At 57.2% G+C, this 27,662-nt stretch overlaps 2 protein-coding genes across 2 annotated transcripts in view; one reads left to right on the forward strand and one right to left on the reverse strand.

Annotated features, from left to right (window-relative positions):
- Positions 1 to 324: 324 nt before the first annotated feature.
- Positions 325 to 27,585, forward strand: PPL (periplakin). The gene is made up of 22 exons (XM_041403327.1): positions 325 to 457; positions 9,778 to 9,877; positions 10,508 to 10,662; positions 11,120 to 11,240; positions 11,746 to 11,871; positions 12,182 to 12,223; positions 12,341 to 12,502; positions 12,915 to 13,022; positions 13,472 to 13,567; positions 14,545 to 14,667; positions 15,576 to 15,722; positions 16,443 to 16,594; positions 17,081 to 17,178; positions 17,434 to 17,591; positions 18,483 to 18,661; positions 19,163 to 19,301; positions 20,565 to 20,758; positions 21,089 to 21,239; positions 21,524 to 21,607; positions 22,164 to 22,280; positions 22,898 to 22,990; positions 24,028 to 27,585. Exons 1-22 carry the CDS (start codon positions 396 to 398, stop codon positions 26,710 to 26,712), a joined length of 5,292 nt encoding a protein of 1,763 aa, XP_041259261.1. The 5' UTR covers positions 325 to 395; the 3' UTR covers positions 26,713 to 27,585.
- The window catches only part of UBN1 (ubinuclein 1), a 33,366-nt gene continuing 27,197 nt past the window's right edge, over positions 21,494 to 27,662 (reverse strand). The window contains exon 18 of the mRNA XM_041403362.1: positions 21,494 to 21,626. Within this exon, the coding sequence (XP_041259296.1) occupies positions 21,583 to 21,626 (44 nt within the window). The 3' untranslated portion in view covers positions 21,494 to 21,582. The remainder of the gene's footprint in view (positions 21,627 to 27,662) is intronic.

Genomic DNA, 27,662 nt, shown 5'->3' on the forward strand with positions numbered 1-27,662 from the left:
GAAGGAGCAGGGGCGCTCCGAGCGCCGTTCATCCCCAAACGCAGAGACCGTGCGGGAGGAGCCGCAGCCCCCCGTGACTGCCCCTCTGTGCCCATCCCGGCCCCGCTGCGCCGGGGATCACCCGTGCCCGGCTCCTGGGGGTGTCAGGCTGGGCCTGCACATCGGGGGGCTCCAACCCTGCCGGGACCCTTCCAGGGGCGCCCCAAAGCCAGGGGAGGATGCTGCGGGGTGGGAGGGGCGGGCCGGGCGGCGGCGGCAGGAGCGGGAGGAGGCAGGAGGAGGCAGAGGCGGCGCAGCCCCGTCCCGCCTCCCGGCGGGGCCCGGCCCGGTGGCGGCGCAGAGGCTGCGGGCGGCGGGGACGGGCAGGAGCGCGGCGGGCGCCGTGCGGGGACGCGATGCACTCGCTCTTCAGGAAACGCAACAAAGGGAAATACAGCCCCTCCGTGCAGAAGAAAAGGTGAGTGACCCGGCCTCGGGCAGTCCCGCTCCTCCCGGGACGAGCAGAGCCGCCATCCCGGGGATCCCGTCCCGCAGCATCCCCCCCCCTCCGCGCCGGGGCTCCGCGGAGCTGATCTCCCCCGAGGAGTGGGAACCCCCCCGCGAGAAGTGGGAATCCCCGAGGAATGGGAATCCCCCAGGTGTGGACACTCTCGAGTGTGAGAACCCCCGAGGTGTGGAACTGCGAAGTGTCGGCACCTCCCAAGGAGCGGGTACCCCTGCAGGTGTGGGCGCCACCGAGATGTGGGCACCCTTAAGTGTGGGCACCCCCCGAGGAGTGGGCATTCCCGAGGTGAGGAACCCTCAAGTGTGACATGCTCGAGGAGCGGGCACCCTCTGAGTGCTGGTAGAGCCCCTGAGAACCGTGTGGGAACTCGGGTGTTTGGCCCCCCCGGGAAGTGTCAGCTCCTCCCCGAGCTGGGTCCGTCTCCTGCGCCGGCTGTGGGCACAGAGGTTGCGTCTCCCAGCTCCCCTCCCATCGCAGCGGCTCCAGCGAGCAGGTTCCTTCTCTTCCCAGCTGTCTACTGGGTCACATCTTAGGGGAAAATAGTCTGCTTGTTCTCCATCTTCGCCCCTGTTCCCTCCGGACCAAGGTTTTGGTCCATCGTCGTTTCCTCGGCTCCCTCCGACGGGGTGGGGACGCGTTTCTGTTGTAGTGGTTGGGTAAAAAAAAAAAAAAAAAAAAAAAAAGCAGGGTGTTGAATGCACCCTGTGAAAGGTCACTGATAAAAGAGAAAAGGTGTAAAAATCCCTCCGCAGGAAGGCTCAGCCTCCCTGGGCTGGACGGTGGACAGTCCCCAGCCCCTGCCGGCGCCGGGATATTTTTCCACAGAGGTGGATGTTAGGGTTAACTCAGAAAAGTGTCCTGTGTTTCCCAGAGGAGCTGCAGGGGCTCTGGAGCATGTGGAGTGCTCCAGGATTTTGAGTGATTCAAGGATTCATGATCCCAGCCCGTGGCTGTTCATCCCCTTCCATTCCTCTCCACCGGCACCAGTCCTGCCTGGTGGAGTCCGAGCAGCCGCCCTCTCCCAAAAATCCTCCTTCGGGAAGGAAGCTGGGGAGCTGCTGCAGGGGCTGAGGGGCTTCGAGGACGCGAGAGGGACCAGTCAGCCCACAAGGCGCCACATGTCCCAAGCAGGGGAGCCCCGGCGGCTCCCTGCCCACGGGAGCGGGGCTGTGGCGGTGGGAGGGGGAGCTCTGCCCGCTGCTGCCCTGGCACCGGGGATCGCTGAGCTCCCTCTCCTGGAGCCGAGGCTCCAGCTCCAGCCCCGGGCAAGGCTCCCCCGGCAGCCCGGCTGGCTCGGCAGGGCCGCCCAGGCTCCCGAAGCCCGGGGCACGGCTCTGCTGCCAGATCCTGCCCCGGGGAGGGCAGGCAGGAGGAGACGGGGGTGGCACGGAGCCCTCGGAGGCTCCGCACCTCCCCGGTGGCCGCGGCGCTCCCCGGGCGAGGGACGGTGCCAATAGCCAGGCATTTTGAGCTTCGGGGGAGTCACTGGGCGGCTGGAAAGCGAGAACCCCGCAGCGGGGCCGGCAGCTCGGGACCCCGGCAGCGTCAGGATGCTGTGAAGCAGGAGGAGACAGAGCTGGGCTGTGCGGGGTGCCACCGCGGGGCTGTGGCCGGGCTCTCCACGCTGCTCCAGCCCTGGGTGCCCCGTGCTCTCTCCATCCGCCGCGGATCGGCGCAGGAAGGAAGAAGCTTCCTCCGCCGCCCTGCCTGCAGCCCAGCGGCCCTGGGCAGGTGCCAGAGCACCTCCGGAGGCTGCGGGCCGGGCTGAAACCTCTGTTTTTCTGGCTGGTGGTGGCTGAGGAAGCAGCGCAGGGCTGTGCCCGGGGCCACCCTGCCTCCCTCCCTCCCTCCCTCCTTGCGCCCCGGCTGTCCGTGCACACCTCGGGGAGAGCTGTGCTTATTAGCCCCAATTTGTTAATTCCTGCCTTGGAGTTTACAAACATCTGTGAATCCAGGGAACACTCCCACCGTGTGGAAACAGCCCCACCATCAAGATGGGGAAGCCGGTGCCCGACCGGTTGAACAACTTGCTGGAGGAGGATTGCGAAGAAGCGAGGAGCTGCTGCCCCGTCCCCTGCTCCAGGCACTGCCAGGCTCCCAGGCGGCTCCCGCCCCGCTCTGCTGCCAGGAAAACAGAGCAACACTCCTAAAATCAACCGCCCGCCCCCGCCGTCAGCAGGGACCGGGATTTCGACACCGCGGAGCGCGGCCCCGTCCCGCGGGGGGCTGCGCCCCGGGCAGGGCGCGGGGACAGGGCGCTGCCCGTGACCGAGCCTTCAAAGCACCGAGGGACAGGGCGAGAACCCAGCACCGGTTTGGCAAGAGAGAGGGGCACCGGAGCGTGTCCTGCCAGCCCCGGGAGCCAGCGCCACGGGCTCAGCTGAGGGAGGCAGGGGCTGCCCGGGGAGCATCGTCCAGCGGCAGGACAGAGCCTGGAGAGGAGCCGTGGGAGCCTTGGTGGCTTCCTCAGCCTCGGGACAAAGCCTGCCCGGGATGGGAACACCTCCATGAACAGCACTGGCACCCAAGCCAGGGGCTGCAGCCTCCCCATGAACAACTCTTTGTCCCCTGGATGTGACAGCCACCCTGTCCCAACCCCAAAGTGGCCCTCAAGATCCAGCAGCACAGGGTCCAGGTCTCTCCTTAGGAATACCTGCTGCAGCTCTGTGATCTGCCTGGGCTCGAGGCCTCCAGGCTCAGTAGCCATCCCCATCCTGCCCTGGGCATCTCCCTGCCCTGGCTGGGGATCCTGGAGGAGGATGGTGACGTCTCTTTAGTCTCATGGACTTGATTGCTTTATTCTGCTCTCATCCCTGTGAGCGGGAAGGCCCTGGGAATTCAGCCGTGACCACTGCCTTGTCACATGGATGTGTGTCCCTGGAAGGGAAGGCACAGGCCTTGAGCAGAGCCACAGCGTGGCGAAAATCATCAGCCTCCTTCCACACCACGTTCCTCAAACACTTGCTGTGCTTAGAACTCAGGAGGTTGGCCTCTTCTTCTTTTGATAGTCCAGGCTTGGCAGGTAGAAGGCAGTGAGGGAGATGCCCTCACTGAAGTGCCCAGGGCCAGGCTGGACAGAGCTTGGAGCAACCTGGGATAGTGAAAGCTGTCCCCTGCCCATCTAATTCAAACCATTTGATAATTTTATTATAAAAACCAGTTCAGCCTTCACAGCTGCTGCTGAAACTCTCCCTCCTGCCATCAGGAAAGTTGTTCATCCTCGGGGTCCTCAGGGTGAGAGCACCCACCCAGGAGAATCCCCAGCTCAGCAGTGTCACTCCCCAGGTAGGAGGGGGTGCAGGCACTGGGACAGCTCTGTCTGCAGGGCTGGCACCCGTTTCCAGGGGCTGTTTGGAAGGGCTGGAGTCAGCAGGTGAGTCAGGAGCTGCTCAGGGCTGAGGGCGAGCCTCCCTTCGCCCGCCCCGTTTCTGCCCTCATTTCCATGCAGATTACAATGAAATATCACCATTGCTACGAGGGAAGATAAATACAACTGGAACAGGCTGGGCTGAGCACAGCAACCCTGCTGTCCAGCTACACCCTGACGTGGGCAGCTTGACAGAAGTCTGCTCTGAGTTTTCAGCCAGATCCTAATCTCTCCCAAACCTGAACTGCCTTAGCCAGAGCCCAGCCCTTGCACTCTCTACCCTGCCACAGTTTCACTCCAGCGTCATTAAAAGCAGCAAGAGAGAATTTCATGCAGTGGGAGCTATGGCTGGGGGAGCTTTAAGGACATTTATAGCTCTGTGCTGTGGCCTTCTGGAGGATTCATTCAGTTTAATTCCTCCAGCAGCAGGGCTGGCATGGGAGAGCTTTCTATGGAACCTCTGTAAATGGACACTGAACGGGGATGGAACCGAGAGCAGCAGTGGGTGGGCACTGCCTGCTCTGCTGATTGTCCCAGTGGTGGGGTCAGACCCCATCCTCACCCAGCTCCCCTGGCCCTGGCCAAGCCATCCCACCAGGAGAAGCCTCTGGGATGGGAAGGTTTCCTGACAGGAGAGCAGCATCCCTGAGCAGGACAGGGATAATTCCCTGTCCCTTCCCTTAACCCTCCCAGCAAGGATCAGGCTCATGGGACAAATTCCCAGCAGGAGCCTGGCCAGGGAACTCGGTCAGCTGGAGTGGTCAAAACTCAGGAGAGTCTGAACATCCTCCCTTGGAGGGAGTAAGGAAACAGTCTCCTTGTTTGGAAAAAAGGAAACTTGAGAAATCAAAGGGATTTTCTACCACCTGCCAGCAAGCACAAGGCCTTTGCACATCCTGGAGAAACTGATCTCAGGGAGGTTTGCTCCAAAACCTGCTCTTACCAGTGAGGATGAAACCTAATGAGAAGAGAAAAAGGAATAGAGGAAAATCCAGTTTTTAGCAGCAAAGTTTTCACATTACAATAATTATCAACATATTTGTCTGTTGAGAACCTCTCTTAATAAAAATACCCCAACTAAAATACTAAGAAAAATCCCCAAAACCCTAAGAAAACAGAAGAAAGAAAAACCTGAACCCTAAAAATCCCCCCATAGCCTTGAGGAACACCTGAACCCCACTGAAAGCAAGGTCTTGAGGGCAGAATTGTGGTACATGGATGAAGTGCTGTCTGCCAGGGTGCAGCTGCTTCCTCCTGGTCCCCCAGCTGGGAGAAACCCCAACACCAGCTCCCATTCCCCATGGGAATGACCCGGGGTCCTTCACCCCAGCCAGGCCATGGCACTGACAAAAATCAATTCTTCTGCTGAGCACAGCTTTCCATGAGAGAGATCATTTTTTCCTTCCTGACCAGAGAATGTTAAAGTTCTCCAGAAATGGCAAAGCCAGTTTTTCCAGGCTTTTATTTATTTTTTTTTTCATCTCTCAAACAAAGCCTTATCTATTCCAGCAGAACAGCTCTGCATTCCCCCCGTGCTGCAGCCTCACAGGGGCTGTGCCCTGGGCACCTTCGCTCCTGGCTCTGCTCAGTCTCGTGTGTGCTGCCCATCCCAGCTGGGCTCTGGCCAAATCCTGCCCTTCTCCCTCCCTCCCTCCCCAGCTCTGCTCCATGCTCCAGCCATCCCCCAGCCTGCTTTTTGGCCCTGGCATCTCCTGCCAGCAGCTCTGCTCCAAAGCCTGGGTACATCCATGGCTCTTCCTGGCAGCTTCCCAAAGGAATCATGTCCTCTCAATCCCATCCACACACTTTTCCTGGGATAGTTAAGGCTTCCTCACTGCTTTGCCCATCCATTTGTGCTTCTCCTGCACAGAATCATGGAATAGGTTGGGTTGTAAGGGAGCTTAAAGCTCATCTCATCCCACCCCTGCCATGGCAGGGACACTTTCCACCATCCCAGGCTGCTCCAAGCCCCATCCAGCCTGGCCTTGGGCACTGCCAGGGATCCAGGGGCAGCCACAGCTGCTCTGGGCACCCTGTGCCAGGGCCTGCCCACTCTGCCAGGGAAGAATCTTTTCCCAGTATCCCATCCATCCCTGCCCTCTGGCAGTGGGAGCCATTCCTCCTTTTCCTGACACTCCAGCATCTTCCCCCTCACAGCAGACAAAGCCAAACTCCTCCATCTCCTGGCATGGAGACCCCAGCCAGACTTCAGCTTTCCCTGTTTGACATCCAGCTAGATGCAGGGACTGTGCTCCTGCTCTGATTTATCCACACAGCCCCAGCCGTGGCAGGGACAGGTGGGTAATTAACAGGCCTGATCATAATTAACAGGCCTGATGTTCTCACATCAGTGATGTCCAAGCTGGTTGATGAAGTGGCACCAAAGTGACAAGTGTGGAGAAATAAATACACAAATAAGAGAGATCTCACACGAGAGTTTCCCATTCTCTCTTATTTCTGTTTATTCCTGCACTCTTGTTATCCCTGCATTTCCAGCAGCACTGGGCTGGGTGGAGCACAGCTGAGCTCAGGGCAGCACAGGAGCAGCTCCCCAACACTGCAGTTTGAGGTGCAGCTCCCATGGGAGCTTTTATGAGAGTTCCCTGTCCCACAGCCTCAGCTGGTGACTCTCACATAAACCACAGAGGTGGAGAGAGCAAACAGCTCCTCTGGTGTGTCAGGAGAGCCCAGCCATGCCCACAGCACCTCCCAGCACGTCCTTGCCTGCTCTGAGCAAGGCTGAATTTCTGTGCCCTGCTCACCCAGACACTGCAGTTTCTGGATCACCAGGCAAACCATCCTCCAACACAGTGAATGGCCCTTCTCTGCCCTCCCCAGCCCCTCACCTGCTCCAGTGATGGAGAAGGGATGTCACTGTCCCCAGGTGCCACGGGGCTGGAGGGTGACTCTGCCCCAGCCCTGGGTTCTCAGAGTCATTGAGGGCAGGAGGTGGGAGGGGGATCCAGGGGCAGCACCCCCAGCTTGGGAAGGGGCTGGCAGGGCACAGGTGATGACAGGGATGAGGAGAGCTTGTGGCTCCAGCCTGAGAGAGGAGCAGAGGGAAGGGGACCAGGGGCTCATCCTCACCCCAGAGTGGCTGGGCAGCGAGGGGGAGGGTCAGGGCTGGGTGCTGCACTCGCTGCTTCCAGCACCTGAGATCAGTTTTGCTGATGCAAAGTGAGCAAAAGGCTGTGCTGAGGCTCCAGCTCAGCTCTCCAGGTCAGCAGCCTCAGCCACAGCCATGCATCCAAAAAATCCCTGCCTTAGGTTTATTTCCTCCCTGCAATTTAGAGGTTTCAGTCAAAACTAGAACTAGAAAAAGCTCAGACTTCTCCTGGGGTTTAGAATGGTTTTCCTATCCATGCTGAAACCCTGAAGATCCATCCTTGGACTTGCTGGAGTCACTGAGACCAAGGCAGGGCACAGGGACAGGAGCCAGCAAGAGCTTCCAGCTGGTCCCCAGCTCAGTGCCAGTCCAGCCCCCACAGCGAGCATCCCAAGCTCCCACCTGGATGATGAACCTCTCTCACCCTCCAAGCTCAGGTGGCCTCCAATGCATGGGTGGGAGGCGAGGAAGGCTCCTTGGTGGCCACAAGCTCTGCCAGGATGCAGGAGGTGCCAGCTCTGAGCAACCATCACCCGAAGAGACCCAAACACGCGCGGCACATTTCAGTCACCCGCTCCAAACCACTGACTGCACCTGACTTCTGCCCTGCTTTCTGTGGGATGGTGAAGGTTGGAAGAAACCCCAAAGTGGATTTTGAGGAGCTGCTTCTACCACTGGAGCAGGAGCCAGCCAGCCACATCCCATCTCCCCGTGCACCCTGCACCCTCCAGCTGTGATTATTGAACACAGAATGAGAATCACCCCTGGAATTACTGCAACCACGACTCCCAAAGACCCCTTCCTTGTCTCCTCTGCCCAGGAATGCCCACTGGGTTCATTGCTGCTGGTGCAGGAGGTGCCAGGCAGGCAGCAGGCACAGTGACAGGCACAAACCTCTGAGTACCAGCCTGATGATGCAGCTTCTATAAAAAGAAAAAAATCAGTGTAAACCATGCCCATAGCAGAACTTCCCAGGGAAGTGTGAACTTTTCTAGAGCTGTTGGATGCCACAAGGCTCCTGCAGCCTGGGGCAGCTTTGAGGTAGGGAGGAACAAGCCCAGAGCTAGGGTTTGGGTTTGTTCTGCTGCACTGAAGCGACAGCACACGGGGCAGGCAGGAACAGGTCCTGAAATTCAGCACTGGAGTCCTGGGGGAGCTGCAGCACCAATCCTGGGGTCAGGTCTGGGCCCTCCCCACACTGAGGGGCTGGAGAGTGTCCAGAGAGGGAAACAGAGCTGGGAAGGGGCTGGAGCACCAGGAGAGGCTGAGGGAGCTGGAAAGGGGCTCAGCCTGGAGAAAAGGAGGCTCAGGGGGACCTTGTGGCTCTGCACAACCCCTGACAGGAGGGGACAGCTCGGGGGGGGGGGTGGGTCGGGCTGTGCTCCCAGGGAACAGGGACAGGACAAGGGGAAACAGCCTCAGGTTGTGCCAGGGGAGGTTTAGGTTGGATATTGGGAAAATTCCTTCATAGAAAAGGTGGTCAGGCACTGGCACAGCTGCCCAGGGCAGTGACAGGGTCACTGTTCCTGAAGGGATTTAAAAGCTGTGTGGATGTGGCACTTGGGGACATGGTTCAGTGGTGGGTGGCATTGGCAGTGCTGGGGGAATGGGTGGACTCGATGTACTTAGAGAGTTTTCCAGCCTTTACAATTCCATGATTCTGCCTGGGGATGCAGGAACTCTCTGTGCCATGAGCCAGCCCTGCTGGGATGCTGCTGCTCCCCCAGCCAGCCCCACTCGTCCTCTCCAGCTGCCCCAGCAGCAGTTGACACTTCCAAGTGCCACAAAAAGATTAGCTCTGCCACCAGATAACAAGGTCATTAAGACTCATGTGAAGGTGGTTGGGACTGGATTGAGCCAGCCCAGATGGCAAAGCAGCACACCTGGGGCACCCCAGCCTTGCCAGCAGCCTCAGCTCCCTGTGGCTGCAGGGAATTGGGGGGCACACCCTGCTCCTGCCGCTGGTCAGGGGTGGGAGAGCTGTGGGCAGTGCCTGGCACGCCCCTGGAGCTGGCCCTGGCACGCTGCAGCCTCTCCTTGCAGCCAAAGTGACAGACACGAGACGAAATGTTTAAAATAACCCCAGCGATGCAGAGGCTGCGTCACGGGTTGTTCTGCCTCTGCTCCAGCTCTGCCGTCCCTGCACTTGGATGGGAATATTTGGGCAGGCCCTGCACCCTGCCAGCCTGGCCAGTGTCACCCTGGGAGCAAAACCAGTGCCCAGCACCGCAAGAGATGCAACGTGCGTGACCCCATCTCTTCCCAGGTTTAAAGTGTGAATAACCCCTTGCAGAGCACAGAGGGGCAGAGCAGGGCTGCAGGCAGGGGCTGCCCACGGGCAACAGCCTCCAAGGGGCCACTTGCCCTCTGGGCATGGGGCCAGGGCCTCCCTGCTGCTCCAGCTCCACTATTTCACACCGGACCCCCCTTACTCAGGCAGGGTGGGATTGTTGGGGTGTCTGTGCAGGGCCAGGAGCTGATGATCCTCGTGAGTCTCTTCCAGCTGAAGATACTCTGTGATTCTCTCCCTGTCCCTGCAAAGAGCTGTTTTCTTTCCTGCTCCGAAGCCGAGGGAGGCTCAGGCATCGCTCCCGTTTCCAGCCACCCCCCACCCCCTCCTGGCCCACTGGCCGAGTATTTTGGAAAGAGCTGGAAGGCAGCAGTGAGTCACACACAGCTGCAGTGCCTGGCAGGCTGGGCTGGCCCCCGGCCACCCCCGGGGTCACGGCACCCCCGGGCACCCTGGGAGCTGTGGCTGCCTCTGTGGGGTGATGAGACCCCCCCCACTTCTCTCCCCAGCATCTCCAGCAAAGAGCTGACCGAGCTCATCGAGCGCCTGCAGAAAAATGCTGACCAGGTGGAGAAAAACATCGTGGAGACCGACTCCCGAATGCAAAATGTAAGCAAGGCACGGTCCCACACTCACTGGCTCTCCCCTCTGCCTCCTGCCCCAGCCCTTGGCACTTCCTGGGCTCTCCCCTCCTCTCCTAGGCAGGTGGGGGTGGCTGCCCAGCCCTGCATTGGTACCTGGATTGTGATGATTTGCAAGGGTCATTTAAGGGTTATTGGGGTCCCTCCTGCTTGTGGGAAGAGGGTGGGAGGGTGTTCCAGGCAACAAGGCCCCCCCAAATTCCCCCCTACCCAGGGGGCAGGACTGTGCAGAGTGGGGGTGTGCATTCCAGCAGGGAGCTGGTGTGGAGGAGGAGAGGCCTGAACCATCCTGGTCCCAAAGGATGCATCCCGAGGTGATGCAGCTCCCCAGCCCTTCCCCAGCAGCTGAGACTGGGGCAACCTTATCAAGTGGAAGGTGTCCCTGCCCGTGGCAAGGAGTTGAAGCTGGGTGGTCTTTAAGGTCCCTTCCAACCCAAACCATTCCATGATCCTGTGACAGGAGAGGGGAAAGTAAAATCCATCCCAGGAGGATGGGAGACAGCAGAGCTCCTGCTCCTCTCCAGTGCCAGGAAAGGCTGGGCTGGGATGACCTCTTGGCCACCCAGAGCTGACCCTTCCTCCTGTCCCCACTGCTCAGGACCTGCACAAGATCAAGGCGTGCCAGCTGGCACAGTACAAGGAGCTGACAGCACAGAAACTCTCCGAGTCCGACAAGCTGCTCTACGTGCTGGACGGGGACGCGGCCGTGGCCCGGCACATGAAGCACCCCCAGGGGGACATGATCACAGAAGAGTAAGTGCCACGGGGACACTGTCCCCAGAGCCCTTGGATGAGGGGGAGGCCTCTCCAGGGCTCTGCTCAGCTGCTGCCTGCAGTGGGGGGGTCACCACGGGCTCCTCTGCATCCCAGCTCCCATTAGGGTGTGGGCACCATCCTGGGAATGGGGAGTGTGAGATGATGGCAGCATGGCAAAGTGGCATCTGCCCACTGTGCCCCACACTGGGCCCCAGGTCCAGCCTGCCCTGAGCTCACAGCCATAGGAGCAGCCCCTGGCAGAGGGCAGAGCACAGGAACCTCTGCCCTCTCCCTGCCCAGCACTGCACAGCACAGCCGCTGCCAGCCTGCCTGGGCTCTCCCCTAAGCAAAGCCCACCATCCACGGGGCCTGGAGAGGATCAGCTACTCCCACCAATATGAATGCCAGCCATGCCCACATCCTGCATCCCACCCTCACCTTTCCCTTCCCACAGCATCCGGCAGCTGAAGGAACGCGTGGCAAACCTGCGTGTGAAACATGAGCAGATCTACAACTTCCCCCTGCAGCACATCGAGCCCCAGGTCAACTGGTCAACAGTGATCGAGGAGAAACAGGTACCAAGGGGCCACCAGTGTCATTGCCTGGCCAGTAGCACCAGCTGGGCAGGGACTCCTGCAGCTCCCCATGGAGAACCTGGCTCTTGGAAAACTTCTGGGCAGCTCCATAGTGGGAGCTGCTCCATAGTGGGAGCTGCAAACAGCTGGGTGGCAGGGGAGGGGCAGAGGTGGTGGGACAAGGCTGGCTGCTGTGGCACTGCTCCTGGCCTCAGCATCCTCAGTCACCACCTGCTTTAGGCTCTACTCCACAGCCTTTATTTTTCATTTTATCCCACTCCCTGCACTCTTCCAGCCAGAGAAGGGTTTAACTCCCCAAACTGGTTTTCCCATGGCTGCCCTCCAGCACAGCTGATTTCACCCACACGCTCCTGGGGCATCCATACTCTGCAGCCACTGGAGCCCATCCAAGCCAGCTCCATGGCCACCTCCAAGAGGAGCTTCCTAGCTCTTGGCAGCCTCCCCCCATCCCCCCATTGCTAACCCCATCTTCTGTGCACCCCAGGATGCGCTGAGCAGCAAAGGCTTTGGGACTGACCTGCCGCTGGTCAACAGCCAAGTAGAAGAGCACAACATCTTCCACAACGAGGTCATGGCCATCGGGCCACACATCGTCAAGGAAGGAAGCAAGGTCAGCTCTCCTGCCCCTCTCCCTGCTGCCCTGGAGGGTCAGCCCTGCCCTGAGCCATGGATGAAGGGAAGGGTGTCCCTGTCCCACCATCCAAGGTGCTACAGCCCAGAGCAGGTTTGGGTGGATGCCCAGATCCGTTCCCAGCCAGAGAGCCCAGCGTCGCACGCCAGCTCTGGCTTTACAATGAGGCAAATCCCCTAAACCACATCCCCCTCCAGCCTAAACCCACATCCCTCTGCACCCTCGAGCCCCTGTCAGGGCACTGCTCTCCAGCCACCGCTCCTAACCCTTGCCTTTGCTCCTCCTCCAGGAAAATATGAGCGACTTCCAAACCAAATACCAGAAGCTGCTGGTAAGAGCCCCTGGGATCCTGGGGGAACAGCCCTCCTGGAGGGGTCCTTTGTTGGGTGGCCCTGGGGGACGCACAGGGAGGAGCTTTGGGCTGAGCTGTCCCTGTGCCCCTCCGCAGGCCGGCTCCCAGCAGCGGCAGCAGGACCTGAACTCGCTGCAGGATTACATGCAGCGCTGCACCAACAAGCTCTACTGGCTGGATCAGCAGGCCAAGGACAGGACCCATTACGACTGGAGCGACCACAACTTGGACTACCCCAGCCGGCGCCGCCAGTACGAGGTCTGTGCGCTCCGGCTGCTGCTGGGCAAAGGGGAGCTGGGCAGGGGGTCAGGGCAGCTGCATGGGGACAGGAAATGGTCCCTCTCCCCTGCCTCAGTCTCTGCCAACCCATTGTGCAGGGCTTTGAGATGTGCAGCTGATAGTACAGGGATAGTGAGGTTAATCCTTACCTCTGCCAAAGATAACGTGATGGGGAAGCGTCCCCACCATAGGGATGGCTCCCTCACCCTCCTGTCCTTTATCCCAGTGCTGGCTTGGCAGCAGTCACATCTTTAGCAACATCTGCAAGGGAAGGAAAAGTGAAAGCTGCAGTGGGGAACAGCACACTATCTTGTGGAGCTGCTCAACCCCAGACTGCAGCCAGGGTCACCTCCCTTTCATGGGAATCAATATCTCACCTCTCTCCATCCAGAACTTCATCCACCGGAAGCTGGAGGAGAAGGAGGAGGCCATCAACAAGCTGCACGCTGATGGGGATCAGCTGCTGGCCCAGAACCACCCTGGGAAGAATGCCATTGAGGTGAGCACCAGGGATGGGTCCCAGCCACCCTGGAGCATGGGCGACTCACCCAGCCCTTCTCCAGAGTGGGACCCAGTGCCAACACCACTCGTGACCTTAGTTCCTGAGATGCCAAGGGGGAAAAAGCCTCCTTCACTTGCAGATGTGTAAACACCACAGGAGGAGGAAAGATAAACCTAAGGAGCTCTTCCCATCTTCCTCATTCCTGTGGCAATCACCCTGTGCCCACCTAAAGAGGATAAACTGTGGTGGAACCCTTCCCTGTTTGGTGGGAGGATGGACACAAGGATGTGCCACCTGCACACAGCCTTGCCTGGGCTCCCCCTGAGAGCATCTGGGTGGCTCCAGGGGCAGCCAAAGAGCTGCTCACCCAGGATGCAGCTGGGGCAGTTCAGGCTTCCCCTGCCACGGGGGTCCTGCTGATGTCCCCTGCCACCCTTGTGTTGCAGGCTCACATTGAGGCTGTGCACGCTGACTGGAAGGAGTACCTGAACCTGCTGATCTGCGAGGAGAGCCACCTGAAGTTCATGGAGGACTTCCACAAGGTACCCCATCCCCGGGGGCAGTGACATGTTGGAGCCCAGAGAGCGGGTGCTGGGTTGCAGGAGATCCTAGAATATAAAAATTCCTGCTACTCTGGAAACTGGGTAGAAGAGATGGAGTGCTCTAAACGCAGGAGTTTTAAGGCTAGGAGAGCACCTTGAGCTGAGAGAACACAAGTCATAATTGCTCAGGCACCAAAGGCAAGTGATTGCTTGGCCGAAGCATGACTTGCAGAAAGCTTCTGCTCCAGCAGAAGTGTCACGAGCCACAGTCGGTGTCAGCTTCCTTGTCCCCAGGACAGCAGGGATCCCTGACCCCCAAAGAGGGCATGGGGAGAGCTTGCACGCTCCTTTGGGAAGCAGAACAGGTCCATGTAGGAAGTCCCAGCTGCCACAAGCTGAGCTGCCCCCCGGGGAGCCGGGCACAGGGGCTGAGTGTCCCAGCTGAGCTGGGCCCACAGATGTCTGCTGGATAAATGGCATCTGACAGCCAGGGAGGCTCTGCAGGGGAGCAGGTCGGGCTGCATTCCTCTCCCACAGCCTGGGCGTGTTCACCACTCGATGAGTCTCCTGCCAAAGCTCAGCTGTGGTGCCCAGCCCAGGCAGTGCCTTTTGTGGGGATCTGCCAGAACAGCTGCCCCAGGGGATGGTTTGTGTGTGGAAGGGCTTGGCTCTCCCTTCTGCTGGCGCTGGCAGTGGTGGCACCACACACCGTGGTGATGCTGTCCCAGTGAAACAAAAGTGAGGGCAGGGAAAGGTGGGACTTAACAGCTCTGCATGGAATAAGCTGCTCCTTCCTGGTTGTTGTTTCCCTCAATCTGATGTCCTGAGTAAGGGAAATAGTGATCCCTGGCCTTTCTCCACATATTCTAGGAGTTCAGATGCCCAGAGTAGCTCCTGGTGGCTGTGTGAAGACCATGCAGGGTCTGCTCCATGTTTCAGCAGGATCCTCTCTCACAAGAAACTTTCCCTCTCTGTAGTTTCAGAAGGACAGCAAGGATGCTCAGGAGCTTTTGAAGAAGGTGGATACAGACCTGGACCAAAAATTCAGCCCGGAGTTCAAGGACAGATACCAGCTGGAGTCCCTCCTCCGGGAGCTGGATGTGAGTGTCTGCAGGCAGCCCTGCAGGGGAGGCAGCAGCAGGAGCCACTGTCCCCCTGGCACTGGCACAGGGATGTCCCCGCCCGTGTGGGCACCTGGCCCAGCTTTCTCTGTGGGGAGCAGCAGGGCCCTGCTGCTGCCTCTCCGGGCCCGGCCTTCCCCCAGCTCTTCCTTCCCCCCTGGCTAGAGATTGCCTCTCCCCTAGCAACGTAATTGCTCACTGGGCTGGTTTTTATTTGTTCTCTCATTGAGTTAGCACTCGTTAGGGGTGGGAGCATAATTAGACCTGCTGCCAGAGGAGGTTGTGGAACTCGCTGTGCTGCAGTGAGCTGGGCTGGAGATTGCCCACTTGAGAAGGGCTGTGCTGGGCCTGAGCCCGAGCCTAAGCCTAATTCCAAGCCCAAATTCAAGCCCAAATCTGAGCATGCTGCAGCAGGCTCAGCTGATGCAGGTGTCCTGGGACAGCTGATAGCTCTTCCCAAGAGCTGTCCCCTCTCCTCCTGTATGCTCCATTCCACTCAGCATCTCGGGATCTTCACCTTCAGGGCTAGAAATAGAGCAGTTACTGGAGACCCTTGTGACAGGGTCACAATCAGAGCGGGGAGTGGGGCTGTCCACCAGCACACAGCCACGCCACTGTGGGCCGGGCACCAGGGAGCCCTGTCACTGTCCGCTGGCATGGCACCCCCTGGGCACGGCCCCAGCCCTCAGCCAGCTGCAGAAGGAGGCAGGAGTGTGCAGGAGCACCTGGAACAGGAACACGGGGCTGCAGGAGGTGCCTTCCACACAGAAGCAGCCACAGTCTCTGCTCCGGCTGCTTCTGTGGGAATGAGCTCCCCTCTGGCTGTGAGAGCCTAGGAGTTCGTTCTTCCCGTTTTCCTACTGTTCCTTGTTGTTGCCCCGTGCCAGGACCAGGAGAAGGCCCTGGACAAGTACGAGGCCGTGGTGAAGTCGCTGCAGGAGCGCAGCCAGCAGGTGCTGCCCCTGCGGTACCGCCGGCAGCCGCCGCCGCAGCCCATCCCCGTGGAGGCGCTCTGCGAGTACGAGGGCGAGCAGGTACGGCCAGCCCGGGCAGCGCTGCTGGGGCACCGTCTGCTCGGGGGGCACGGCCCTGGAAGCGGCACTGGGGGAAGGAGCAGGTTTTCCCAAGCCGTGGTGGTGGCTCCTGCAGAGGGAACGAGGCAAAGGTCGCCCTCGCCCCAGTGGGAAGAGCAGGTTTTTCAGCGGAGGAACAGGAGGGGTCTGGGGGAAACGCAGCCTCGCTGCCGCTCACACACCCTGGGGATGTTGCGACAGCACAGCTCTGTCACATTCCCACGCTCCCTGAGCTGGTGTCCCGGCGTGTTCCTGACCAAAGGAACGCCCCACCGCCACCGGGCGGTCCCAGCCCGCATCCCCTCATCCCACCGGCTCAGGCTGAGGGCTGAGGGCTGGCCAAAGGGATGGGACAGCGGAGCCGGCAGCCACCACGGGAGCGGCAGGGGTGGGACAGGGGCCAGCAGCTCCAGCTAACTCAGCTGCCTGCTTCCCCGAAAAGGAAAGGCAGGGCACTGCCCTGGAAACGCCTCCTCATCTCTGCCCGAGTGGGAATTCGCTTGCCGTGGCTGTCGCAAGAGGCACGGGTCGGTGCCTGCAGGCTGCGGGCAGGGAGGAGCAGGCACATGAGTTTCTGGCGAGGGGCAGGCTCCTGGAGGAGCCGGGAGCAGGGCTTGGGGCTGTGCCGGTGCTGCCCCGGCAGGTTCCGGCCGTGCTGCTGTGACCGGTTCTGTCCCCCAGGGCCAGATCAGCCGCGGAGCCCACTACACCCTGCACAGGAACAGCGGCGACCTTTGGGAAGTGGCCGACGGCGCAGGAGACACCATCAGTGCCCCCGGGGTCTGCTTCATGATCCCCCCGCCCGACCCAGAAGCGATAGCCCTGGCAGAGCAGTACGTGCCCCCAGCCTGGCCGGGAGCGGCCGCTGCCCCTCCTGCCCCAGCCCCGGGCCCTGCCACCGGCGCTGCACCCCGCTCTGGCGCCCCAGGGATTCCCACAGTGAAGCTGTGCCTTCTCGAAGCCTCAGGCTTCCTCCCGAAGGATTCCTGCCCCTTCCTGCTTGCTCACAAGATCCCAGCTGGCAAAGGGGGGCCGGCTCCGAGCCACCCAGGTTCCCCCTGCTCTGGGGGCCATTATGGCACGGGGAGCTGCCCACCCCTCCCTCAGGCACGTTCCTGCCTGGCTGCCTCTCCCCTGTTCTAATGAAGACGCTGCCCTACCCCGGCATGGGGCGAGGGTGCTTTTTCCCCCTCCAGCTTTATGGCTGCCTCGAAGGAGGAGCCCCCACAATCCCTCCAGAGCTGGAGCAGCGCCGGGATGGTAACGGGGTGATGGAGAGGCTCAGAGTCTGACTGACCTCCTGCTGTCCTGTTCTGCAGAATTGCCAAGCACTATGTGGCCGTGAAGGAGAAGACCAACAACTGCAAGAACGTTCTCCAGCAGCGCTATGAGGGGCTGAAGGCAGACAGCATTGGAGGTGTGGGGCTGGAGGGCAGCCTGGCGCACAAAAAGGCTTGAACTTAGGTGGTTGAGCATCTTTTGGGGATGTTCCCATCTCCTAAGGGTCCTGGGGACAACAGTGCTGGTTGGGTGGGGGGTAGAGCAGCCAGGCTGTGGTCACAGCAGGCCAGGCTCAGGGAGTGCAGCAGGATGAGGATTTGGCACTCACCGGTGGGACTGAGCCCACACCCAGCTCCAACCAGCTTTAATCTGGTCTCCTCTTGTTGTCCAGATGCTGCATCAGTTCGGGGACGCCAGCTCCTGGCAGGGCTGGAGAAAGTCAACAGTGACCTGGACAAGCAGGAGAAAGCGATAACAGCAAACCTGCGGCCGCCGCTGGAGCAGAGCCGGGCAGTGCAGGACAGCACCGAGCGCTCCAAGGATCTCAAGGTGGGGCTGTGGGGCTGAGGGATGGTGCCGGCAGAGACCGTGCTCCCAAAGGGTCCCCAGTGGGGCTCTCCATAGCCGAGGGTCCTTAGGGTGCTCCCTGAGCCCTGGAAATGGGATGTGGAGGGATGCTCCACAGCTTCTTCCAGTAGAGATGGGGAGCAGCCTTCTGAGCAGCCTCAGAAGCCCAAAACCTTTGCCTTGCTTCTGGCCCAGCTCAGTCAAATGGGAAAAAGGCGATGGCTGTAGGTGGTGGCTGTGAGGATGAGGAGAGAGCCCTCAGGTTTTGGTCCTGCCCATCATCTGAGCACAGTTAACTTTGCCACCACTATCACCAGCTCAGAGAGGAACAGGAAAACCCTTGTGGTCCGAGGCAATTTCTCCTTGTGGACCTGCTCCTCTAGGCTCCAGTGCCAGTAGCATCCAGCTTCTTTCCTCTTTTTCAGACCCCTAATTAAACCGAGCTCCACGCCACAAACCTCCCTTGGTTTAGGAGGAAGTTCAGGTCCTGGTTACATCACTTGCCCAGGGCTGTGTCAAAATCCAGGTGCCACCACAAGAGAAAGCAAATTGCCCCAACTGCCTGCAGCACTTTGATGGCCAGGCAAGGATTCATCTGTCAGAGCCCAATGGCCCAGATGAACCCAGCATGTCCCTGACAGAGCTGGAGTGCTGGGAACCCCTCCCCAGCTGGAGTCTCCTTGCTAAGGAGAGACAGGTCAAAAGAAAGTCAGCCAAAAATATCATTTTGTGCCCTGCAGGGCTGGAAGGCACCTTCTACCAAACACAAATCTCAGCCCTGACTTCCTTCCTCACCCTGGACAGCCAAGTGTGGCTCCTCTGTAGCCGCCAGGTCCTGGCTCAGCTGCTCTAAAGGCTTTGTTCCTCCTGCAGAACATCACCAACGAGGTCCGGCGCATCGAGCCTGAGAAGACGAGGAAGATCCAGGAGTGCGAGGCCTTCATCGAGTCCGTGCCCAACACAGGCAGCGCGACCCTGGTGAGGAGCAAGGTGGAGAACACCAACAAGAAGTACGAGCGCGTGGTGCAGCTGCTCAGCGCTGCCCAGGAGAAGTAAGTCATGGTTTTAATCCCAGCTTGAGCCTGACCTAAGGCAGGATCTGTCATGTTTGCGGGTCCCAGGATGAGGGAAGAGATGAATCTGACTCCTTATTTCTTAGAAGGCTGATTTATTATATTATGATATTATATTATATTTAAAAGGGCTATACTAAAGCTATACTAAAACAATAGAAGAAAGGATTTCATCAGAAGGCTAGGAGAGGAATGAATAATAAAAACTCATGACAGAGAGGCCGACACAGCTGGCTGTGATTGGTCATTAAGTAAAAACAACTCACATGAGACCAATCAAAGATGCACCTGTTGGTAAACCATCTCCAGACCACATTCCACAGCCATCAGAGAGTTATTGTTTACATTTCTTTTCTGAGGCTTCTCGGCTTCTCAGGAGAAAAATCCTGGCAAAAGGATTTTTCAGAAAATATGACAGTGACAGGATCCTGCAGGAGGAGGGTGCAGGAGTGCTTGAACACCTTCCTTGTGTCCTTGCAGAGTTGAGGTGGCCACAAACCTGGAGAGGAGCCTCCAGCAAGGCCGAGACCTGCTGTCAGCCTATGAGAACAAGCTGGTCATAGATGACACGGTACCAGAGGACTTGAGGGTGGTGGACAGGAAGAAGGAAGAGCTGCTGGTGAGTTTCCTGCCCTGTTTGTGTGCTGCACGTGCAAAAACACTTTCCAAAAGCTGTGGTGATTCCTGCTCAACTCCTAAGCTTGGATCTGTTGGTGACAGGATGGCCTCCCCCAGCTGGGGGTGAGAACTCACCTTGACTGCAGTGATCCCCACCTGCTTCAGACACAAACACCTCCCATCCTCAAATCAAATCAAATCAAATCAAATCAAATCAAATCGCACTTGAAGTCTTGTGATTTGATGAAAGCACTAATGCAGATGGATTCCCTATCTACACTGCTCTTGTGAGACCCTCCCACAGCAGGGCTGTGTCCAGGACTGGAGTCCTCAGCACAAGAAAGACACGGACCTGTTGGAGCTTGTCCAGGGAAAACACTCTCAGGGCTGGAGCAACTCTGCTCTGGAGCCAGGCTGGGAGAGCTGGGGGTGTTCACCTGGAGAAGAGAAAGCTCCAGGAGTCCTTAGAGCTTGTAAGAGGGAGAGAGACTTTTTACATGGGCAGATACTGACAGGACAAGAGGAATGACTTTAAACTAAGAGATTTAAATTACATATTAGGAAGAAATTCTGCTCTGTGAGGGTGGGGAGGCCCTGGCACAGGGTGCCCAGAGCAGCTGTGGCTGCCCCTGGATCCCTGGAAGTGTCCAAGGCCAGGCTGGATGGGGCTTGGAGCCGCCTGGGACAGTGGAATGTGTCCTTGCCCATGGCAGGGGATGGGATGAGATGAGCTTTAAGTTTTTTCCAAACTAAAACCTTCTGTGATTCTTAGAAAAGTGAAGGATAAAATGGTCTGGAAAAGCAACTCAGTGGCCCGATACTGGAAAGATGGGCCTGGCAAGGCTTTGAGAACAGTTATTGCTTGGAAAAATTACCCAAACTGGCAATTCTTCTGCTATAGAAAGACCAAGAACTGGCTAGGCCAGAATTTTCTGTGCTCCTTCAGCTTTTCCATGAAACCCCAAGTTCAGACTAACATGGAAGAGCTTTCACTGCTCCTTCCACAGTTGCTGTACTGGCAAGAACAGGACCTAAGCCTTGCATGAAGAGGCTTTTAAAGGTCAGCAGGTCAAGGAGGGAGTAAGAGGTAGCTTTTCTCCCTGTCAGGTTTACCAGGTGGTTCTGCTAACCGTGTAAGCCTTGAGCTTGTTTTTTTCCACAACTGGTGGCACTGCTGCAGCTCCAGTGCAGTTACTGGAGTCAGTGTGGGTGACAACAGTTTGAAACCTCAGAGAATCACCCTCTCCTGCTTTTTTCCCCACAGGCCATGGGCAGCGAGCTCCAGTCCAAGAAGTTCCTGCTCAGTGAAGCCGAGCAGAACCTGCAGAGGACCAAGACATGCTCCAACACCCTGGCCAGCAAGTTCCAGGAGCACTGTCCCGACATCGAGCGCCAGGAGGCAGAGCTCTACAAGCTCAACCAGCGCTTCAACAACCTCAGCAAGCAGATTGACCACAGGTTAGAGCACAGGGCAGCAGAGCAGGGATGGCTGCTGTGGAGTTGGAAGCATGCTGGAACTGGAGGAGGCACACCACGGTCCTGGGAAGGAGGAGTTGCAGAAGGTCTTCCAGGGAGGTCTGAGAAGGAAGAGGGAGAGGTTGCTGGCATGTGCTGGCTGGGTAGAGCTGGGAAAGCAAGGATTGGTTCTCTTGCAACAGGGGTGCCAAGAGAACAACCTGGCTCAAATCCATGTCTTTGGGGAGCAGGGGAAGCGGGGTGGGTTAAGAGGTGTCTGCAGCAGGCACAGGAGATGGGACAGAACTGAAGCTGAGCTGGTTTCCCCCACAGAACGCAAACCCTGCAGAAAGCAAAAAGTGCCTACTCCAACTACCGTGCCAACTACGACAAGGTGAACCAGTTCCTGTGCAACATCCCCAACTACGAGCCCCAGGAGACTGACAACATCCAGCAAGTGGAGATGAAGCTCAAGAGCCAAGCGGTAATTCCCAGAGCACCCCGGGCTCCACAGGGAGAGAAGAGGGAACAAGACTAAAAGAAACAGAGCTTAGATAGCTCCTAAACATCAAATCGAAAAAATATAAATGTTTATTAGGTTTATTCTTGTGCTCTAAGGTCCCATGGTCCTCCTGTGCCTTGTTCACACAAAGCAGGGCGGCTCAAGGAGGAATTCTCAGGGTTGTGATTTTAATGGTAACTCCCAAAAAGGCTGAAGGATGCATTTGGATGTTGTGTTGCCTCTGACCTGTATCTCTGTGCACCCAGGCACTGCTCAGTGACATTGCAAGCAAGGAACAGGAGGTGCAGAAGGTCTCTGCCACAGCTCAGCAGTACCAGCAGGCAGTGAAGGTAAGGGCTGAAATTCTGCCTGTGAGAGAACAGAGAAAGACAGTATTTGGGTTAGAAGAGACCCTAAAGCCTATCTCCTTCCACCCCTGCCATGGACAGGGACACCTCCTGTTATCCCAAGCCCCATCCAGCCTGGCCTTGGACACTGCCAGAGATCCAGGGGCAGCCACAGCTGCTCTGGGCACCCTGTGCCAGGGCCTGCCCACCCTGCCAGGGAACAATTCCTTCCCAATATCCCATCCAACCCTGCCCTCTGGCAGTGGAAGCCATTCCCTGGGTCCTGTCCCTCCATGCCTTGTCCCCAGTCCCTCTCCAGCTCTTCTGGAGCCCCTTTAGGCCCTGCAAGGGGCTCTGAGGTGTCCCTGGAGCCTTCTCCTCTCCAGGTGAGCACCCCCAGCTCTGCCAGCCTGGCTCCAGAGCAGAGGGTCGGGTTTTGTGGTCTTCCCAAAAAACAAGTCAAGGGGTGAAGTTGTTAAAGCTAGGGCAGCTGAGGAGGAGCCTGTGTGTAAAGGGGATGCAGCAATTTCACATTTCTCCTGGGAATGTCTTTGCACAGGACTACGAGTTGGAGGCTGAGAAGCTGCGGTCCATCCTGGACCTGGAGAACGGCCGGAATGGCTACACCAGCAAGAAGCCCAGGCTGCAGTCCCCAGCTGCCAAAGTGAAGGAGGAGGTAAGCAAAGGCTGGCCAGAGGGGAGCCAAAGCAGAGGGCAGCTCACAGGACCATTGGGGGTCTGCAAACATCTACACTTACTGTCGGGACCTCGGTCCCACAGGGGACCACAGGGAAGGGTAGGGAATCAGGAGGAAGGGATTTTTCATAAATTTTTTGAACTAGGCTGGCCAGAATGAGGGAGGCAAAATGCTGGATTTAACACCTTTGGAAGGGAAAAAGGAGGAGAAAAGCCAAAAACCTGGAAGTTTTTCCCTTCTCTAGACTTTCAGAGAGATTTCACCACCAAAGATAGAAAGAGTGAGATGAGGCCACAAGCTACTTACTTACACAGGATCTGTTTGCTACCTGCCTCAAACTCACCCTGCCTATAGAGGCAGGCAAAAGTTCACCTGGTTCTTCCTCACCTGGTTCTTACTGCACCTGTTTTTGCTTATCTTGAGTAGAAAAAAATCACAGTATGACCATGAGTGTGTCTGTGTATGAGAATCCCTCTCCCTCTCCCAAAACTTGGCAGTTCACTGCTGCAGGTTTTGAGGAGCACCCGAAGCTACCAGCTTAGGACCTGTTGTTTCTGGCCTTCTCAAGCTCTTCCCAACACGTTTTTGCTCTGCAGGAAGCTGTTCTGGCAGCCAAATACACAGAAGTGAATGCTGTGAACAAGCAGAGGCTGCAGAACCTGGAGTTTGCCCAGAGCCTCCTGAGGCAGGTGAGTGATCAGAGGAGCAAGGTGATGCTGAAGGGACACACATGTAGGACCCAAGGACACATGGGAATGGCACATGTGGGGGAACAAGTCTAGTTGGTGTCTTATCTCCCTAAATCATTAATCAGCAGACACTTAAATCACACAGACCACCCCCAGTCCCATTGCCCGCTCATCCTAGGAAGCTCCATACAGTTTTTAACTCTCTTTTTGCCATACTGTGGCAGAATTAGTGTCCCTTGTGGCTCAGAGCTTTGTTCTGACAGCAGCAGGCATTGCAGAAAGGATTTCTCAGGCTGGGAACCCGCAGAGGTCCATTTGCAAATGCTCCCTGCTCAGAATTTGCCACAGCTCAACTCCCTCCTGTTGCTTTGCTGGAGGCACCGATCTCCTGGCCTGGGTCAGGAAGAGGGGCCAGCAGGACCAGGACAGTGATTGTCCCTCTGGGCTGGCCCTGCTGAGACACATTGAGTTCTGTGTCCAGTTCTGGGCTCATCACAACAAGAAGGACACTGAGGGGCTGGAGGGGGTCCAGGGAAGGGAACAGATCTGGGAAGGGGCTGGGGCACCAGAAGGGGCTGAGGGAGCTGGGAAAGGGGCTCAGCCTGGAGAAAAGGAGGCTCAGGGGGACCTTGTGGCTCTGCACAGCTCCTGACAGGAGGGGACAGCCGGAGGGGTCAGGCTCTGCTCCCAGGGAACAGGCACAGGAGGAGAGGGAGACCTTCAAGTGCCAGGGGAGGGTCAGGTTAAACATCAGGAGAAATTTCTTCACTGAAAGGGTGGTCAGGCCATGGAAGGGGCTGCCCAGGGACGTGGTGGATGTGTTCCACTATTCCTGGAGGTCTCCAAGGAACAACTGGATGTAACACTCTGTGCTCTGGGCTGGGTGGCAAGGTAGGAATCAGTCACAGGTTGGACTCAATGATCTTGAAGGTTTTTTCCAACCTAAATGATTCTGTGATTCTGTGAGGATAAGCACCAAAAATGTGATTAACTGGATTTTTTTTACTAATTTTTTTTGATCCTTTTGCCAACAACAGCAGCCAGAGATTCAGGTGACACAAGACTTTGCCCAGACCAAAAAGTCTGTAAGGCCTGTGGAAGAAGTCTGGAAGTTGAAGAAGGAGCTTGAGGATGAGACTCAGCGTCGGCAACAGCTCGAGGCAGAGATTGAAGCCATTCAGAACAACATTGTCCACCTGCAAAATCAGAAACCCCAAGAAACTGTGGTGAAGAAAGAGCTGGTGAAGAAGGTGCCTGACCCCCAGCTGGAAGAGAGTTTCCACAGACTGCAGCAAAACCTGGCAGAGGAGCAGCGCAAGAACCAGGCGCTCCAGGATGAGCTGGAGGCTCTTAAGATCCGGCTGCGAGTCCTGGAGCACGAGAAGAGGGAAGGAGGGCAGGAGTACATAGTGAAAGAGGTGCTGAGGATTGAACAAGATAAAGCTCAAGCTGCTGAAATCCTGAAGCTCAAAGAGGAACTGGAAGAGCTCAGGAGGCAGGAAGGGACCAGGGAGAGTGAAGTCATCCTCTTACGCCAACAAATTGCTGTGCTGTCCAGCGAGAAGAACAAAGAGCAGGAGAAGGTGACGGAGAAGGAGGTGCTGAAGCTGCAGAATGATCCCCAGCTGGAGATGGAATTCCGGATGTTGCAGGAGACCAAGGAGAGGGAGAGCGCCCTTCGGCAGAAGCATGAGGAAGAGCTCAGCTTCCTCCAGGAAAAGCTCAAGCGTCTGGAGAAGGAACGGGCCATCGCCGAAGGCAAAATCACCGTCAAGGAGGTGCTGAAGGTGGAGAAAGATCTGGCCATTGAGAGGGAGGTGAACGAGCTCCGGCGCCAGTATGAAGATGAGAAGTCCAAGGGCCGTTCCAATGAGCGGGAAAAGGCTGAGCTGCTGAGGAAGATCCAGCTGCTGGAGGAGGAGAACTCCAAGGTGGTTGTTCAGGAGAAAGTGCGTGAGATTGTGCGCCCAGACCCCAAGGCTGAGAATGAAGTTGCCAACCTTCGCTTGGAGCTGGTAGAGCAGGAGAGGAGGTACCGCGGTGGGGACGAACAGCTGAAGAGCTGCCAGAACGAACTGGCTGCTCTCAAGAACAGAGGGCCCCTGGTAGAAGTCAAAGAAGTCATTAAGGAGGTCATTAAGTACAAGAATGATCCAGAAACCGAAAAGGAGCTACAGCGACTCCGGGAGGAAATAATAGAGAGGACCGGAGCTATAGAAAGAGCTGACCTGGAGATCTACCAGCTGAAACAAGAGATACAAGCGTTGAAAGACACCAAACCTCAAGTGCAAATGAAGGAAGTTGTTCAAGAAATCCTCCAGTTTCGGGAAGACCCCAAGACCAGAGAGGAGGTAGAGTCGCTGCGAGTGCAGCTGGCAGACGAACAAATGAAGCACATTGACCTGGAGAGGGAACGACTTCTCCAAGAAGAAAAAGTAAGACTGAAGGAGGAAGAACTTTCCCAGGTGAAGGAGAAGGTGGTCCAACAGGAAGTAGTGAAGTATGAGCAGGATCCTGCCTTGAAAGCTGAGGTGAACTCCTTCTCCCAGAGCATCGAGAGCGAACTGAAGCAGATCGACGGGCTCCGTGAGGAGCTGCGCAAGCTGCAGAGGAGACGCTCCGAGCTGGAGCGGCAGCTCGAGGAGCTGGAGAAGGAGAGACAGGCCCGCAGAGAGGCCGAGCTGGAGGTGCAAAGGCTCAGGATCCGGCTGAACGAGCTGGAAGAACAGGAAAGAGAAACGACAGAACGAGTGACTGTGAAACAGAAAGTAATCCTTCAGCAAGATCCCCAGCAGGAGAAGGAGCACTCCCTCCTCAAGCTGGAGTTAGAAGAAGAGAAGCACCGCAGACAAGTCCTGCAAACCGAGCTAGAAGCCCTGAGAAAGAAGCTCCTTTCTTTGGAGAAGATGGAGGTCAAGGAGAAAGTGGTCTTTTCAGAGAGTGTCCAAGTGGACAAAGGAGACACGGAGTACGAGATTCAAAAGCTGAAGAGCAACCTGGAGGAAGAAAGTAGGCGCAAGAGGGAGCTGGATGCAGATCTCAACCGCCTGGAAACCAGGCTGTCCGAGGTGGAATTCAACAACTCCAAGTCATCAAAGGAACTAGACTTGTTAAGGGAGGAAAACCACAAGCTCCACCTCGAGAAACAGAACCTACTGATGGAAACAAGAAGACTGCAGTCAGAGATTGAACTCACCGCAACAGAAGCTCAGGATTTGAGAAACATGACCCACGTGGACAGTGGAATAAACCTGGACTCCAGGTTCCAAGCTTTGGAAAGAGAGTTAGAGGATCTGAAGCAGTTATCCAGAGAAAAAGATGCAGAGATTGAGCAACTCCAGAATCGCCTGAAGACAGTGGCTATCAAGAGGGAGCAACGAGAGAACCACCTGAGGCGCTCCATCGTGGTCATTGACCCCGACACAGGAAAAGAGATGTCTCCAGAGGAAGCTCACGTGTTTGGCCTCATTGAATGGAGCCTGTTTGTCAAACTGAAGAGCCAGGAATGTGACTGGGAGGAGATCTCAATAAAGGGTCCCAACGGGGAATCGTCTGTGATCCTCGACAGGAAGTCTGGCAGGGAGTTCTCCATTGAGGATGCCCTGAAGAGCGGGAGGCTCACCACGGCCCAGTATGACAGTTACCTCAACAAGGAGATGTCCATCCAGGAGCTGGCAGTCTTGGTGTCCGGAAGCAATTACACAGCGCTCGCTCCACTTTAGAAACTTCACTTCAAGAGCAGCCAGTCAGAGCTGCAGCACCTTGCAGACATCCAGATCACTGCAAAGCCTCACCCTCCTTCGCGTCTTCCAAACTGCTACAGCCTCTGCCCCGGCCATGCTACGCAGCCACTCCGCTTGTTGTCACACACTGCAGAAAACACCACCAGTAGTGGAAAACATCTGCCAACCTCCTGAAACCCCTCTTCCTCCTTGCCTACCAGAAAACAAGAGAAAGCCTTAGGACAGTGAAGTGCTTCAAGTCCAAAAGACTCAGTAGAACCTGCAGTTTCCTCAGCTCCTACTCACATAGTCATGTACGCAGTCGTGTCAGGAGAGAGAAGGACCCTGAAGGTCCAGGTGACTCTGAGGTGACCAGCAGGAGCTGGTTACATCAGCTGCATGTTGATAAGCCAGACAGTCCCACTGCGGACAACTGACTCAATGATGGGCTCGTCCTCTGAGAAAACCAGCTCTGTGGAAACCAAGGTTTCAGCCCAGAATCACCACGTCAAGACTCACCACCACCATTTGTTCACCTCTGTGCCTGTGCTGCTGGGGAAGAATGAAGATGTACTTTGATGGCACCAGCCATTGATCCAGAAGGAGCATTCACACACCCCAGAGGTCAAGGAAAAGGACATGAAGAGATGGCAGAACCACCAGACACAAGGGCTGTGCACAGCATGCAAGGGAACCCAAGGCAGAGAGCCTCCCACAGGCAGCTCCTTCACTCGTGGTTAAAAGCTGTTAGTGCTGGTGTTTTCCTGGATGGAGTTACATGCAGCTACATGTTTCATTTACTTGTGTAAGGGAATGGGGAATAGAGGGGAATTCTATTTATAGTACAAAATAAAAATGCAGTGGTTCCAATTAGAAGGCGTTTGGTTTTCATTAATTATGGCAGCCTCCTGATCTTTGGCTGTACAAGAACTTGCCATTTAGGAATTAAA

The sequence above is a fragment of the Onychostruthus taczanowskii genome, unplaced genomic scaffold, assembly GCF_017590055.1.
Source record: "Onychostruthus taczanowskii isolate IOZ18803 unplaced genomic scaffold, ASM1759005v1 scaffold10, whole genome shotgun sequence".
NCBI lineage: Eukaryota > Metazoa > Chordata > Aves > Passeriformes > Passeridae > Onychostruthus > Onychostruthus taczanowskii.